The following is a 17,672-nucleotide window of genomic DNA, read 5'->3' as shown; positions in this document are numbered from 1 at the left end:
CAGCCATGGATTTCTAATCAGGCACCAGACGCTGTTTGCAAATTAAGAACTGGCCATTATCTGCTGTGCATAGAATTTTAGGACAGCTAATTAAAAGTGAGTGACCACTTTTTGGCATGCTTTCCAAATGCAGGATTTCAATTGTGTGTAGTGGATGCAAAACAGGCAATGGGTTGTTTTCTCTGCTTGATTCCTGTCATTGTCTATGGTTAGACTTTTAAAAAAGACCTGACTTTGTGGCCTGTGTCATGTACTGGCTGCTTATTCAGTTTGCAGCATGTGGTATGAATACAAAGTTGTGTTCTTAGCTGTTAGCTGTGTTAAAAGAAATGGCAGCATGTCTTATTGTCAATAAAATTATGTGTAAAATAAAATAATAATTATGGTGTAGACTGAAAAAATGGAAAACCCTTTGTTTTACATGTGATGTGATATTTTTGATAAATCGTTTCTGAACCAGTATTGTTTGCATCGTTTACGTAATTGCAAACCTGCCCAGTGTCGGGTAGGAAAGCCATTGTATATGAAGTGTTGAGACATAGGACAGATAAATATTCAAATACACACAGGATAGATGGCGTGATAGTATCTGTGCTGCTTGCCTGCATGCTGTTTATGCCCAATATTTTGTTGCTATGGATTCATCCTAACACAGATCAGCATCCCACGTGCACTGCAGCCAAGATAACTCATGGCAACTGTAATTATATGACTCGTTTTCTTTGCATCAGCGTCCACCACACAGAACAAAAAATTGGCAGGAATCTGATTTGATGACATATCTACAGAGACGATAAATATAGACTTCATGCAGGAAGTGCTTTTTTTGTTTGTTTTTTATGACAGCAAAAGTGTCACTTTAAAACGTTGTGACTGTACTGCATTCTTGGGACAACAGAATAGAATAGCTCTTTATTGTCAATGTACAATAAAGGGAAAAACATGCTCCATACAAGCCACAACTGCAATAACTAATGCAAGTCAAATGAAAATAATAATAATTTCCCCTCAATGAAAATGCATTTCTAACATAATTTGTATCCCTTTTTCATGCTACATGCAAATGATACATGAATATATTCAGTCTGCAGACAAAATCTGCTTATGCTGTGCTGCTGATGGAAACAGCGGGTCCAAGCTGTATCTAACAGAGAGAAGTTGCTTACAGCAGCATATTAAAAACAAACTGTGCATCCTTGGTAAAACAAAACAGAAACCATATGTAATACCAGTTAATATATAGTACCTAAGTAGTATAAATCAGGTCACAGATACATACTCCAAGTAAGCGGTCCCTAACCTTTTTTACGCCACGGACCGGTTTAATGTCAGACAATATTTTCACGGACTGGCCTTAAGGTGTCGTGGATAAATACAACAAAATAAAATGATATGACAAAGACAAAAACTGTGGTATTTTGTAAAGATAATAATTAACGCGAATTCACTGTGTAATTGTGTAACTTCACTAGCAGCGTCCTCCTGAAATGCGTCAACAACATTGAGAGTAACATCCTCCTCTCTGCCCCTTAATGCTCTCTGGTCGCTATGGTAACGTGTAACTATTTATTTCAAAATAAGACACACAACTACAACACGGGAAAAGACCCAGGGAAACCGAGTTAACGATAAAAACCCTGAAAACCATAAATCTCACACCCGAGCCTCAACTCTTGCAGCCTGGTACCAAATGACTCACGGACCAGTACGTGGCCCAGGGTTTGGGCACCACTGCTCTAAGGTACTGGCATTTCCCTACCATCACTTACATTAAATATGATGTTAATACACAAGTTTAATCATCTCTCTATTCCTTAGAGATATATGCTTTTCTTGCTTCTCTATTTTCTTCATAACATCATCATTACAATTTCATCCTCTGGTACACTACTCATGTCCAATAATCTATTTTTTACTCTTGTTCCTCACAGTGACCTCTGTTATTGTTTCTTTCCCTGTTCAGGCAAACTTTCCAGCCAATTAGCATTCTCTTCAATGCATAGCATCATTAGCATCAAGCTAGGCACTGTTAGCTTTTTAAGAAAATTGCGTTCAGATGTGTCTTTGCACCTTCATCCAGACAGCCACAAACTGCTTACAAGTGTTACATTTTTATTCTGTGGTAGCTTAGCTTTGATTAATTCCATTTTATATACAGTGCTGTGAAAATGTATTTGAAACCTTCCTCTTTCGTATCATTTGCGTATTTCTCACACTTACATGTTCCACACCATCAAACAAGTGTTTATTTTAGACAAGGATTTTTATTTATTTTTTTTTAAATGGGATTTTGTTCACGGTATTAAGGGAATAAAGCTAGCCAAACCTACTTGGCTGTATGTGGAAAAAGTAATTGTTTCAATTACTTGAAATAAAATCTTGAATTAACTATGATTAACCTAATTTTCTGGGAAGCTGAGCTCAATTTCATTATTTCACTGATCACTGCCAGACCTGCTCAATCAGTAAATCACTTAAACACAACCTGATAAATTAAAGCAGGCTAAACAAACTAATGTAAAGAAACTCAAGAACAGATTGGAAACAAGTCATTGACATAAATCAGGTGGACTGATGAGACAAAAGTTGAACTTTTTGGAAGGTTTGAGTCCAGAAACAGCATTTCATCAAAAGAACCTTGTGCTAGAGTCAAATATCATGATGGTAGTGTGATGGTTTGGGGCTGTTCTGCTGCTTCGGAACCTTGCCATATTGATTCTGTTGTCTAACAGAAAATCCTAAAGGAGAATTTCTGGCTATTAATTTGCACCCTAAAGCTCAAACTACTTGGATTAGCTGGATGTGTGTATGATTTGGCATGGCTTTAAACAGGCTGTTCATGCTTGAAAACCCCTCAATGTGGTTGAATTAAAACAATTTTGCAAAGAAGAGTGGGTCAAAATCCATCTGCAGAAAAAGTGAAAGATTCATTGCCAGTTACAACACACATTTTATTGCAGTTCTTGCTGTCAAGGGTGGCACATCAAGTCAATGAGTTTGGGGAGCAATTAGGGGGTAATTACTTTATCACATATAGCCTTTTATGTTATGTGGCAAATATGCAAAAAATAAGGACTCACGAAGGGGGCAAATACTTTTTTCACAGCATTGTAAATGCCTCTGTTGTGTGGAAACCTTCTTGTAACTTTTATCGTGCACATTTTAAACATCCCGGTATATTTGAGCTGAGGGTAAAGAAATGGGCCATAGTTTCTCATCACTTAATATTTAAGAGGTCAGTCTCCCATTCTCTAACTTCATTTTTCATATACGCATAAAAACATATAATGTTATAAAATTATGTAATAATAATCAGAGTGTTCTGACTTTATGGTTTGTAACATTGTAAATTCTGTTGTCCCAATTTACAGCCTGAAAGTTTTGCAGTGATGCTTCCCTTTAGTCATGTATGTCATGACAGAGCACCCATCCTAGTCTTATCTGTCCATAAAACCCACAGACTCATGCGAAAATGTGATGCTGCTGAGTGCTGCAAATGTGGCCACAGCCGAGAGCTCAACAAAAGAGACTCCGCTGTGGAGGCGCTCGACCGGGCCGATGTGCCAGACAATGGCACTCTGTTCCAAACATGTTGTTTGTCACATCGCCTGCCTTTAACTTGTCAATGCCACTGTTGTTCTGCTTAACTTTAACTTAATCTCGCATCTTATGTAATTCAGTATGAATTTTTGCTCAAATTTACTGTATACAGTATTCTAGGCACTCATAATCTTAATGATAGCTCAGTGTTAGTCATAGTGTTTGGAGTGATAGAGGACACATTCAAAGTGATTTAAGTATCAGTTAACCTTATTTGCTGACAGGATATGAGGAATCTGACTCCCTACTTAACAAAATAAAAGTCAAATTCTTGCACAAGCTATAGTTTCTATCAACTGTATTTCAAAACGTGGAAATTATCACCTGTGGGACTTTTTTTAATGAACTAAGTTTTTATGCAAACAACATAATAAAGCATGAAGCATAGCACACAAGGAGGACATAAATCTCATCATATACCAACTTGTACATGTATTAACACAGATTAATATTCATGTTTCTTTGATCTCTGGGAGGAGAGATGTGGGAAAGCAAAGCAATTTACATTCAAAGGAGTGAAAGAGGTAAATATATTTCTGGGAGTGTGCCAGAATGTATTTATAACGTGTCATTTTAGAGTAGAGGTATATTGCCGTCTTGCATTAGGAACTCTCACCATGCACCATGGGTGGCAACACTGTTTTTAACCTGTTCTACTTTCCCCCTTCTAGAGGAAATAAGTTGATGCGGTTTTACAAGCAACTACAGTCATACACTTTTTTCCTGCAAAAGCAGTACGCTCTTAAGAGAGCCACAGGTGACTGACATTAAAACGCACACATCCGCACACAGCGCCTGCCAATGTGCATCATTCCCAGCAAAATCTAACCTGTCCCTCACGCTATGCCTCAAGCTGCTGCCACTACAATAACCCGCACAGCATTATGTGAATAATCATCTTTATGGCAACTCTATTATAACTTAATAGCTTATTAAATTGTCTACACTGTCACAGAGAGACTCATAATAATGCTCATGGATCTCTGGGCAGCCATGAAAAGATGAAGTCTATCACATTTGTTTCACAGAGCACAGAAATTGATCAGGTTCTTGATGATCCCCCCGAGTCTGCAGACGCGTCTGAATATTGTTGTCATGAACTTGCGTTTTACAGGCAGGAGAGCAATTTTCTTTACAGACTTACGCTCGTATGATTCATAGCGCAACTCGCCAAGAGAACGAGAGTAACTAGTGCGTGTGTGAGGAAATAAAGATAGCCATGTCTATTTAGAGACGGACGCTTCTCCTGCCGCTGATCCGGAGCGGCTGACGCTCAGAGTCGAATCAGTAGAAAACTCAACTTCCTCGTTGTGGTAAGACAAGAGTCTCGCTTATATACGGTTCTAAAAATAGCGCTGATTTAGTCCAATGGGAGCCAGAGAGGCTTCTAGCTCTGCACCAATCACGGCACACAGGATGACTCTGCTCTCGCTCGTTATTGGTCGGAAGTGGTCTGGTAGGCCTTTGTAAAGTTCCTGCAAGCCCATTGGTAGACGTGCCGTAACGTAATGTAATCACATGGGGGTGGGTTTGCCTGTAATTTTGAATCGGGGGGGAAGTTTACAGTGCGCTGACGGACTTTTGCAGAGTTCGGTGTTGTGCGCTCACGCTCAAAACCTCCACTGGAAGTGCACGACTCCAGACTAGTATACATGCAAATACAGCTAAGACTCCAGCTTCTCTCTGAACACATCAGGCTTCGTTTCCTCACAAGCTTGAATTCGCTTATCCTTGTGGCTAAATCTCAGGAGTGAAATGGATGTCATCCCTATGTGTAGCATCTTCCAGGAGCTCCAAATTGTGCACGACACTGGATACTTTTCAGCTTTACCATCTCTGGAAGAGTATTGGCAGCAGGTAGGCTGACGACTGATTCCAAACACTCGATTCCTCAGTTTGACAGATAGTGCCACAGGCTCATGTGTGAAGTGCCAGCAGAGTGCGTAATTTCCAGAAACTTGTTTTAAGTGACAGCTGCGCGCCGACTGGCAAATGTCAGAGTAGTTTCATGTAATGTGAGCGCGCGTTTGATTCAGTAATGCAGCTAATATAAATTTATTTCTCAAAACTTGGTTTGCCTCCGGTTATAGGGGAAATGGTGCAAGTTCCCCTCGTGACAGATCAGTATTTTTTTAGTATGTTTGTAAAAATGCAGACTTATTACGTGTCTTCTTTAGTTTTTTGGCGCATTTCATAAAATATGCTTTAAATTAGTTGTACTTTTACAGTATTTTCTGGTGCTACGGCGCGCGCACAGTTGTTCAGTGGTGGTTTGCTCGTATTGTGGACAATTTCGGCTCAGGCATGCAGGTTATACAGGCACATCGGTTTGTGATAAATGAAAAACACGCCGTGTTGCAGATTTAGCGAGTGAATGGCGAGCCGTGCGCCTTTGCGCGTATCTCCTCCTCCTGACTTTCTCTCTGCCCCCTCTGCCTGCCGCTCACTCCCTCTTGCTGTCACACGGACCCACACATACAAATGAGAGTGACAGACTGTCAGAAAGAGAGAGAATAAGAGAGAGGCTGGTTTCTATTGAACCGTTGCTCGACCAGGCGGCCGCCTGGTTGACAAAACAGTGGAGTTTTACACTGGTAGTGACGGGAAGGGTACAAGTCGCTTCTTGCTCAGATTGGGAAATGAATTGGCCTTACTCTTCAGTCTTCGCTGTCTCCCCGTCTATCAGATATGGCCGGGCTTCATTCCAAGTCGCCCTCTCAGGCATTTAAAGCTCGCCTGGGATTTATCCAGCACTGCTGACAAGAAACATATGAAGTCAATGCCTTCTTTTTCATTCCCAAGACACGAAGATTTTCCCATGATAGTCCTCTTTTAGAATGAATATATATATATATATACACACGAAAGGTGTTTGTAGTTGCTGCCTGGTACCTGTGGTTTCATTTTATTCCATCTCATCCTCCATCTCTAGATAAGCTTTATTTATTCAGTATGGTATTATTATAATATTTTAAAAATGTTGTTGGTGAGATTTGTCGTTCTTCCTTTATTTTAGCGTTTTGTCAAGTGATGCTTGTGCTGCCTGTAACCAGATCAGCCAAAGAGGGATAGTCCCCTCTCGGATAGTTTCATTTTCATTTTGACCCTATAAACTTCCAAGCAACTAGGAAAATGTCAATTTCTCTCTAAGGGAATAAATCGTTTTAGGAGGAGTTTGGAAAAAGTCCGAAAAATGTATTTGTCCCATGACCTCTTGGATCCAGGTTTCCTCAAGCTTTGGCTGCCACTGTTCCAGTCAGTTCTGTTATAATAACATTTGGCTGTAATTTTATATTTGCTTCATTAGGAAACTGCACAGGCCTGTTTGTGGCCTTCGTATCTGGCCTGTGCTTGCTGACTGCAGAGGGTTAAGGAAGTGCTCTCTCACTTCCTTTTCACAGAAAACAGGCCCACAATCCACAGTGGCTGTTGCAGTATTCATGCCAGGCTTTTTATGAACCCCCATGAACCAGACCTCCCTCCACTCAGTCCCTGGTGTGCTATGTTATTTCTAGCAATGCCTCCAAATGCATTATTAAATCCACATTATGTTGAATAATTGATAGATTTAAAAGATCTACAAGCACTTCCCTAACCCAATGGGGGGGCTCTTTAGCATATGTAAATTTCATGACCAACCTCTGCACACACCTACACACATTCAAACCATGCCTGCGTTCGTGGGTAAGAGCACCTTGTTCTTGCAGTCTCTCAGAAGGAAATGTGGTGCTTGTAATCCTCCCTGATATGGGCTCAGAGAACACACTTAGAGTGTACTTGACTATCCTCTGCATAGGACATTGTGTCTTACTTCATTCCTGCAGGCAGAGAAGAAACAGGGCTGGTGATGTTACAGTGTCACAGCATACCCCCTTTTTTGCTGCTGCTTAGAATAAATACAGTGCAGAGGAGAATACCGGAGTCTTGTGTTTCCTGTAAAAACAAATGGTCTTTTTTGGTGGTTTTAAGGACTTTCAGGTTGAATGTAAGAGTTCTGTTACACGCCTTTGGCTCTGTGCTCCATTGAACTCATTTCTATCTTGTCTTTCATCTACACAGACATGTCTCGAGCTGGAGAGATACCTCCAGAGCGAGCCTTACGTCTCAGCCACAGACCTTAAATTTGAGACCCAGGAAGACTTGTGGAGCAAGCTGCTGCTTGCCTGCGGGGACAAGTCAAGTGAGTCGGACCCAAAGATCACCCACATTAAGGAGGAGGAAGACAATCAGGATAGCCAGAACCATGATGCTGGTGGTTTCAACTCCGATGCCAGCAGCGAGGCCTCGGACAGCTCAGAGGAGCTCTCCCCTACCCTCGACTTCACCTCCAGCTCTTTAACTGATATTCTGGCCGACAACGGCGATGACGTGGCCTCTGGCATCATCAGCACACCACCATCCTCACCTGAGCTCGGCAAGGAGGGCTCTGTAGCCCAGACATGGATTGGGATACAGACAGTGATGCATTCAACAGGGAAAATAAGGGCTGGGGGCATGGAGAGGAGCCTGGAAAGGTCAGGTCTGACCAGCGGGGAGGCATCACCTGACGGGAGGAGGCGTGTGCACAGGTGTCACTTCAACGGATGCAGGAAGGTGTACACCAAGAGCTCGCACCTCAAAGCACACCAGCGGACACACACAGGTAAACTGGCCTGACAGTGAGCCTTTCAAAAGTGACGATAGCCGAGCTGAAGCGCTGAGTTATTGCTCAAAGTTCTGAAAAAAATACTCCCACATACTTTGAATAGTTTGTCAGGAGGAATGCCCTCAACTATGACCTAATTCACACAGAGGAACGTGACTTCATGCAGGGCAAAGGGAGGCGGGGAGTGCGTGAGAGAGGGAGAGAGACGCGAAGGGGAGGGATGTTCTTTTGTGGCCGAGTAGCACCCAGAGGATGTGGATCCTGAAAACAAATCAACAGTTCTCAGATTTCACCATGGGAAAAGCTTCCGAAACTCGCTCATTTGCATACAACTTCCCAAAAAAGAGAGAGAGAGAGAGAGAGTGAAACATTATGGGAATCTGACATTTGCACTGTTTTGTTAGAGGCTCAAATGTGAGCAGTTTCCCTTGTCACCTTTGACCTCTGCCAGGCTGTTTACAGCTTGGCCCTCCATTAGCAGAGGAAGTCACATTCCTAGCATCGTTCTCCAGCCACGTTAGCCACATGGTTAATGATGGTTAATGGTCTGTAGGACCATTAGGAACAGTCTCTATTTTTTTCATGTAGCTCGCCCCCTGTTACATAAGCCTTCTACTCTAACAGCTTCTTACAGCTGCATACCACAGCTCTTGAGGCCCACAAGGCACGAGGTTGTTTTTCTATTCATCTTACAGTAGTCAGCCTAATCTGCTAACCACCTGCACAGGATCATATTTATTTTACCTCCTGTACTGTAAATATTGGCTGTATATCTGAGAAATTGTAGTTTAAAATATTCATATTATGATTTAGAAATTCTTAACTCTCTGGTAAACCTGCAGAGGCTGCTTGAATAGCTAAGTAAATGCAAGGTTCTGAACTCAGATGAAAAATGACATGGCTGGCTTTAATATTTTGCTTTTCTTTACGTTCATTCTTGTAGGCGAGAAGCCTTACAGGTGTTCATGGGAAGGCTGCGAGTGGCGCTTTGCACGAAGCGATGAACTCACCAGACACTTCAGGAAGCACACTGGAGCAAAGCCATTTAAATGCAGTCACTGCGACAGGTGAGATGGTTTTTATTGTCATATGTCACCATGATTAGTCACATTTTTTTTTGTTACAATAGCAAATGCCTCTCAAAACAAAGTGCTGTAAATTAATTTAACCCCTCTTCATAAGAACTACTCCCCTTCTTTATATTTTGAGTGCCAAGCATTTCTTTACTGACAAAGAAAGCAGCAAATTAGTTTATCAAAATGACATGCTAGTGGGAGGGATGAATGAAGGTTAAGGATGAAAATGGTTGAGGTCAAGGGGGTGGATAAAAAGAGTTGAGTACAATGGATGGGAGGAGTGTGATGAGACTGAACAGCGTGAAGTTTGGGTCTCTTCTACCAGAGCGCTATTTAAAACATCAGCCAAACCTATACAGACTGGGATAAGGGACTGGGTGGAAGGGGGAGGCATGAGCCCATTCTTTCAATCTATCACGTGTTCATGTTATATAGCACAGAGAGTAAGAGTAGTATCCAATACCAAACAAGCAGAATAAAATTGGCTGCATAGCCATAGGTACTTTAATCTAAATGGAATCCAACAAGCATCTTTGGTGGGTGAAAAAGAAGCTTTATATTGTTTGTTTCACTGGTTTCACATGTTAACAAACCACCCCAGGGTTCTTGTGTTGATTAGCGTCTCGGATGGATGTGTGAACATTCTCCTTCAATTAAAAATGAGATTTTTCATTTCCTTTCCCTTCATCTCCTGCAGCCGAAGTGATAGCTTTGTTTATTACAGTGTTTCGGGGTTTTTTTGGTCTATTAACTGATTCAGTTGAATTTAGAAGCATTTTACTTAGTCATTGTAGCCTAGTTAGTTGTTAATATAAGCAACTTATTACCTTCAACAAGTTATAGTCATTTGTTTAGTTCTTCAGTTTAGTGGCTGGATCTGATGTTTTTCTTCTCTTCTTAGGTGTTTCTCCCGTTCTGACCACCTGGCGCTGCACATGAAGAGGCACATCTAAGATGGTCTTCATGTTGAGAGCTCTGAGGGATGATTCGGGTTAATTGTCCTGACCTGTGGAGATCAGCGAGGCCGGTGTGTCCTGGGAGCGTTAACAGGGGCACCGTCGTGTTCCAGTCAGTGGAAAAACATGAAGCAACGCAGGCTATTATTTGCACCATACTTAGTGCCTCCAACACCTCGCTGTGGTGATTGCTCTTGAAAGGCTTTTATGGAGGAGCAGGAGGGCAAAAAGAGACTCCAATATGGGAAAGATCTAGGCTGGAGAAGATGGGAAGAGACTCTTCTGTATGGTGTTCAACGCTTTATTCCTGGAGAAATTTGGGACTCCAGGGGTTGGGGTGCCATTCCTCCACTGACAGTGTGTTTGCCTGTGCGCATGGGGACTGTGAGTGCCTGCAACTGGATGCCTGTGCTGGCTTTATGGAGTGGATGGAGCTTGCATTGTGGAACTGCGAGTGAATGACATAGCAAGGGTGATGTTATACTCGGGAGGTTTATTTTTCTTTTTGAGGGAGGGTTATGTGTTGTCTCTCTAAGAATGAATGCAAGCAAAAAGTTCTGTCTGTCATGACTGATTCTGTCAGCTGTGGAGAGGAGTAGGGGGGTAGTTTAGTGGGGCTGATTGGATAGAGATTGCCCCCTTTCTGCCTGGAGGTGAAACTACAGCTCCCTGTCTAAAAATGGGAGGTTGTTTTGTTTAGTGCAGCTATTAAATGTGCAATGTATTACGTAGCCTGTCTCAAAACATACACGCTATAAAGCTCATTTTGTTTTCCACTGTGTAAGCTTTGTATCTTAAAAGGAAAAAAACAAAAACAACAACAATTGTGCACAGTTATTGCCATTATATCAGAAGTTGCATGGGATCTGGGGATGTGTTGCTCACCTTATAGGACAACAAAATTCCATTCAAGAGCAGCTACCTTCATAATACTCAGTATCATAGTATTGTACAAAACACATAAGGCAGTCATTTTGTTTTGCCATATTTTTCTTTCATTCTCTTTATAAGTTGGGGATACCACTGTTTGCAAATATTTTGATTGTGGGATTTTTCTTCCTTTTTCTTCACTTTTGCTTTTCTCTTTTGTTCTGTCTGTAAATGCACTGTTGACCTTACCGATGCCTTATGTAAGTGGCCTTGTCCTGTTGAATAGATCACTCTGTTATACATACACACATACACCAAATGACCATTGCGAATGCAGTTGTGCGTTATTGAATAGCTTTATAAAGGCTCTGATCCATACAGTTGCACCTTTTGCCCTTTTCCCTTGCGACAAACTCCTCTAAACTCTTGAATATTAAAACAAAAGTAACTATATCAGCTTCATAATGACTGCCATTTACACGTCTGTGTTAAATATATCATAGATATTTCAGAACTAAATCATAGTCTTCAAAATTATCCAGATCTGAGACAGAATTGTGGAGAACTTGGAAAAGCAATTCACTTTTGATTTACTACTATGTAGTATACGATTGTGTGGATGCACTTCAGATTAACTGTAACTTGCTGTCAAAGGTACAGAGTCTTGGAAGCACGTTCTCATGAAATGTTGTGTGGTCAGCCACCGAGAGTGGCAAATCAAGATTTACTGCAAAGGCAACATTTACATTGGGTCCATTATGTCAAGCATATACTCTCAAAAGCAAAGGATGACTCATTTAAAGTAGGCTAATGACCACATTCTCAGTCACGAGAGTGGTTTGATATTGGATGTTTCGGGAAGTCTCACCTCCAAGGTGAGTCAGTGTCTTTACTCAGTTCTAGTTTTAACAGCCCACAATCTGACTTTACGGTACAAAAAACCAGTCCAACCAGTTCAGCTGAGCTGTGTTTCAGAGCTAGAGGTCTGTGCTGGTAACCTAAGCTGAGACAAGGACAAGCTGTTTGTACCAACTTCACTATGTTCATGTTTCAACATGGGTAACATGACTTCGTCACACTTCTCAGTGAGCTGAAACAAAAAAATCTGATGAGCGCACAAGTGGATAATCTCATGGCCACTTTCTCCACTTGTAGGAATATTTTGGCGTTGCTTTATTATACACAAAAATTATGACAGATGGAACATTTTAGAAAGAACATTCATTCATTCATCAGTTACTTAATGTCTCACTTTGTCAACATCACAGGTAGCCTTGTTAAAACTCAACACGTCTCCGGTGAACCTGTTGAACATTCATTTGTCTGCAATGTTATTTTTGTTTTTACACTGAGAAACACAAAGACATGTTACATTGTAAACTACGAGAATTTTGTAAGGAAGCTTCTATTTTGAACAGGTGTGGGACCAAAAACAAGTGCAGTGTGTTGTTTCCAAATGTGAACGATAAAAGGCTAAAGAATTATTGTAAAATAGATGCACTCCATACTCCTTTCATTTGCTTCTGTAACATCTTTGTTTTGATTTTTGGGAAAAAAAATAATAAAGTCAGAAAAAAAAATGTACATTTTAAAATGACATCAGTATCGCCTAGACCCGTGGCCTATCATGTTTAATAGAGAAAAAAAAAGAAGAAAACAAGTACTTTCAGACGTGAATTGTTCTGGACACTTGAATTGTAATAATTTTGAATTCTGGTGTTCATTAAGTATTACGTTTTTTTATTTGCCATGTCATTTTTTCCCCAACTTGACCTGCAAAGATGCCCTATCTTTAGCTAGAGAATCTTTATTGGATAAACATGGAAAATATGAGGCTCTATTTTTGTTCATTTTATGGCATAATGAAATTTTTTCATTTGAAATTGTTTTGTAAAATAGTTTCTGTATGAATGTATTTTTTATTGGAAAATGGATAAAAAGACTATTGGTTCTACACGTGTGTTTTTTGTCTTCCATTATTATTATTATCATTATCAGAAAGAAAGCGTTTACTGGATATTCAGCAGTGAATATCCAGGTGAACTATCGCACCAGGGTCACACTGGCAGGGTTTCCGTGACTATAACCAGGATAAGCGCTTTTTAAAAACTTTTTACATTAAAATTTGAATTCTTATTCCAGTGGTTGTCAAACCTAAGCAAAAACATTGCATGGTGTTTGTTTCATCCCTAACTGGGTAGTTTTTAGCAAACATTGCACAGGTAAATCTGTTTGGGACCATTTTCAGAGACAGAAAAATAAACACTAGTGGTCAGTGAGCCTTTAGGGTAGCAGTGCGGATATATGTGGGAAGGTGCCTACAGCCTTTCCATGAACACATACACACTAATATGTGTATGTGTTCATGGAAATGAAGGAACCAGTCACCCAGGGCTCATTCATGTGCTTTAAATAGCTTTGGAGAACAATCTGCTTGTTGTATTATCAACTCTCTGACTATACTTTTTCCACATCCAATCGTCTATGTGCTCATCTTTTCAGCATGCCACAGTACTGTGTCCTGTGTTTTTTTGAATAGATCTGAATCCAAAAACAGCCACTGTAATGCTCTACAGCCTAATAACATATATATATATATATAATATATGTGTGTGTGTGTGTGTGTGTGTGTGTGTGTGTGTGTGTGTGTGTGTGTGTGTGTGTGTACACACACACACACACACACACACACACACACACACACACCTTTGCAAAAGCTTTTAAAACTTCACAGTGCATGGCTTTTGGCTCACAGTGTCCCGGACACCAATATTTCAGTGCTTCAGACAAGATGAATGGCCCACGTATATTTCAATATAGGATCATAATTCTTTTGGTAGAAAATAATTATACCCATACAGCAACATTTTCATTCAGGTAGTAGCTGCAGTTTTCTTGCTTTACCACAACCATTCAATGTGCACCTTTTATTAAAAACCATTTACCTGTCACTCTTAAACTTTGCATGTGATGCTGTGCTTACGTTAGCCCAAAGATCTCTCTGTAGGTTGCAGGCATCATTGGCATTATACGTAAACTCTTCACTAGATTTTACTCCCAACTTTCCTTCAGTCCTTGTTTTATTTTGGGAATTGATGGAGCATTAAGGCCCTGGAATAATTTTCACATCACACAAGCAGATATGCCAGGCTTTAGATTCACATATCCGTAACACACAGAATATCAGCAGGCACATCTTTTAATTGCAAGTTTAGCAGGGCAATGATGTATGTATAAAGAATACTTCAAACAAGTAGCACACAAAGGCCAACTAGACTGGGACCTCGACTTCATTAATAGGCCAGCTTGATATCTCTGACCAAAATAAGGAAAGTTATGTTTGCATACATTTTACTGGTAATACTTGACATGATTTTGCTGTAATTTGTAAAAAATAAATAAATAAATAAATACAAATTAAAGAGATAGTTTTAATAAAATGTTGTTACACATCCCAGATCGCTAGTTTTTTGTTACTGATTTAAATGTAGGAATGTCAAATAAACATTTTGTGCTCAGTGAGGGTATAGGACTCACTTACATGTCATCATGTTCTCAGATCTCAGCAATCCCTGAGTACAATGTTAACATAGGGCATAAACGCTGTTAGTCATAAGCTGTAACAAATAGGAATTGTAATAAACTTCAAATAGTCTTCACGATTCAATACTTGATAGATAAGCAGCCAGGATACTTGTTGCATGTGAAAATTTGGAGAAAAGGAGAAATATTTAATGGTCAGACCATTGAGATGAAAAGCTTAATCTAAGTTCCACATTAGAACAACGATTTGAGTTGTTTGAAGGAATGTGCATTGTGAGGGCAATCTGTTCCTCCTGCTCCAGCCAAGAGCGCAGAGTTTTCATCTTACACTCCAAGAAATTTATGCAAATTAAGTTGTGCCACAAACAAATCCCTGATAAGAGCTTTGCACACTACACAGACAAATAGCCTCTTCATCTCCGATTGCAAGCACAAAGTGCCTCAGCTTTAACACTGCTCCACCGAGCCTGCCATGCTCCATGCCCCAAAGCCCCTAAATAATTGAAGGACTCTCAAGAGGTTGTTTTATTATTTCTTCCTTTCATTTTAAAGATATATTTATTGGTATTCCAGTTCAAATCACCACAACAAAAGCTGTATAACACCATAAAATAAGTTTTTTTTATTCAAATGAAACAAAACTGTGAAGATTAAATAAAGAATGATTATTTTTTTAATCCTGATATTAATAGATACAACGTCAAGGCCACAAGGCCAAATTTCAATAGTTTGCCGTTTCCAAGACTGATGGAATTATTTTTGTGGTCGAGATGAAAAAAAATTGAATTAATTAAATATGCATAACTGCGACAGACTCAGATTGGCCTTATTTTCTTTCTCCAGATATATCAGACTTCCCGCTGTGTGTGCTATTAAAGACAAGCATGGTATGTTGGGCTGGTCAATTTAGTGGAGAAAGTGCATAATTTTCCCTGCAGGGGAACTTGTGTATACTTGAGAAAAATGTATGGAAATGTAAAATGGAAGGTAACCAGCCCTTTCCATTTACTTGTTAAGGATATTTGCACCAGAGCTGTGATAATGGGCAGTTTTTTTCAACATTATTCAGTAACTTTAAACTGAATCCCGGGGTTGAGCTTGTAACAATCAGACTCATGGGTGAGGTCACAGCTAGACACAGGCTGAAAATGAAGATAAAGGATAATATTGTCTGGAATGTAGACACTGGTGGTAAGTTTCCCAGAACAATCTAAAGATCTATGTGGTGATGGGGGAGTGGTTGAGTGAGCAAAAATATGCCTGAAGGATATTTAGATTGATTGGCCCATGGACGGTAGTCAGAAAACGATTGACGAGATAAGAGGACATAAGAATTTTTGAATGAGAAGAACTCTAACTGAATATGAAAGCATAAGTGAGCCGGAACAAGCAACACACTGTCAATAGTGGGAAAATGACAGAAGATAAGACCTGCAGTAAATCCACAGGTCTCTGTGCAAAATATTCATTGAACTGAATTAATAACCCTTAAACTTGTCCATGACATGACAGCTTTAACTGTTCAGTTTTACACCAGGCCTCCGGAACCACAGAAACATTATCCAAGTAAAGAAAAAAAAAAAAACAAGCAATAAAAATCTGAGAGAGTGAATTTGGTGGTTTTTAAGCACCTCTACACTTCAACACAGCAGCTGTTCTGCCACTGGCATTCGGAGTAAGCGACAACTAAGCACTAGGATTTTAATAATGAGCCCAACTCCCCCCCCCCCCCCCAGCGTAACTCCATACTATAAAATGTGAATAATCATCCAAAACTATGTGGTTATTTATGGTAAATGTTATTCTTCCATATGGCAACCACATGGTTACCTATTTTACTACAAACAACCCCCAATAACATTAGAATTAGCCTAAAAGAATCCACAGTTGTGTATGGCAAACGACCTGACCCCAGTTTCCCACTAACCTGAATTTCCAGACTAACCACAACAACGTGTCACTCTGGTATCTAGTCCTGCAGTAATTTAGCTCTGGTACCTCGGTTAGTCTATTGCAAAAGTGCCTATTGGGAATTGGCCAGTGTCTTGGTCACTGGTACTGCTGCTTGCAGTTTTCTCAGTATAATATGCCAACCACTGATCCAAAGTCATGCTTGACCCTGAGGGTTATCAAAATGTTGACATTAAGGCACTTTATATTGTACAATAATAATACAGAGAAAACATAAAGAGCCCCAAACCCTAACAGTTAGATAACACTCAATGAACAAGCGCTTTGGCAACAGTGGGATGGAAAAAATGTCTTTTAACGGGAGTAAATCTTCTGGCAGAACCAGGCTCAGGGACAGGCTTAGCAGTTAGTTAAAACCAGCACCAGTGTGAGAGGATAACCTTAAATCTTTCAATACATGACTCTAGGTAGAATTTAGCCTACAGCTGTATCTAATGATTTTTTTCCTGGTTATGCAAAGAAATGTGATTTATTTTAAAGATGTTTTTAATACACAATTATCATAACAGTTCATTTGCTCAAACTAGATACCAAAACCACATGTCAATAAATCTCAATCTTCTAATCATTATTATCTCATTTCCACATTACTGCTTGTTATTAATAATAATAATGTCACTTGCCTGGGCCTCAAATTCAAAATGATTACAGTGATGCATACATTTATTTAAACACTACACTTCACAGCAGCCATTTTTGGAGCTGTACTCGAGGACTCAACCAATGTTAAAACAAATGTAAGGTTTGAGTCAAGCACTTTAAAGGTGCTTGACTCTAATGTAACCTTGCCATGGGTTCATGTCGACACTTGAATAATATTCAGCTTAGACTGTCACTGGTGGACATGCTTTTCACTGTGGGGTAAGGAGGATAACTGGTAGGATTTACAGTGTGCTAAAATGGACTGCTACATCAATCATACATGGCTGTTAAACTGAAATATAAAATGGATGAATGTTAACATTAGAGGGCATGTGGTTTCTTTTATACAGGCAACAAGTAAACAGTGTT

At 40.0% G+C, this 17,672-nt stretch overlaps 1 protein-coding gene across 1 annotated transcript; it reads left to right on the top strand.

Moving 5' to 3' along the window:
- Window positions 1-5,155: 5,155 nt before the first annotated feature.
- LOC147307915 (Krueppel-like factor 6) lies at window positions 5,156-13,101 on the top strand. Its single transcript, XM_086272112.1, has 4 exons — window positions 5,156-5,457; window positions 7,660-8,242; window positions 9,189-9,312; window positions 10,223-13,101. Exons 1-4 carry the CDS (start codon window positions 5,356-5,358, stop codon window positions 10,272-10,274), a joined length of 861 nt encoding a protein of 286 aa, XP_086128238.1. The 5' UTR covers window positions 5,156-5,355; the 3' UTR covers window positions 10,275-13,101.
- The last annotated feature ends 4,571 nt before the right edge of the window (window positions 13,102-17,672 follow it).

The sequence above is a fragment of the Aulonocara sp. 'chitande type north' Nkhata Bay genome, linkage group LG18, assembly GCF_057382095.1.
Source record: "Aulonocara sp. 'chitande type north' Nkhata Bay isolate Kocher_YH1m ecotype deep benthic linkage group LG18, A_spYH_male_GT1.1, whole genome shotgun sequence".
Classification (NCBI taxonomy): Eukaryota; Metazoa; Chordata; class Actinopteri; order Cichliformes; family Cichlidae; genus Aulonocara; species Aulonocara sp. 'chitande type north' Nkhata Bay.
Note: the sequence above shows the minus strand (reverse complement) of the source record. Positions and strands in the feature narration are given on the sequence as shown.

Coding starts and splice junctions, on each gene's coding strand:
- LOC147307915 (XM_086272112.1), top strand. CDS start 5,356: ATGGATGTCATCCCTATGTGTAGCATCTTCCAGGAGCTCCAAATTGTG. Junction 5,458..7,659: donor TGGAAGAGTATTGGCAGCAG/GTAGGCTGACGA, acceptor TCATCTACACAG/ACATGTCTCGAGCTGGAGAG. Junction 8,243..9,188: donor ACACCAGCGGACACACACAG/GTAAACTGGCCT, acceptor TCATTCTTGTAG/GCGAGAAGCCTTACAGGTGT.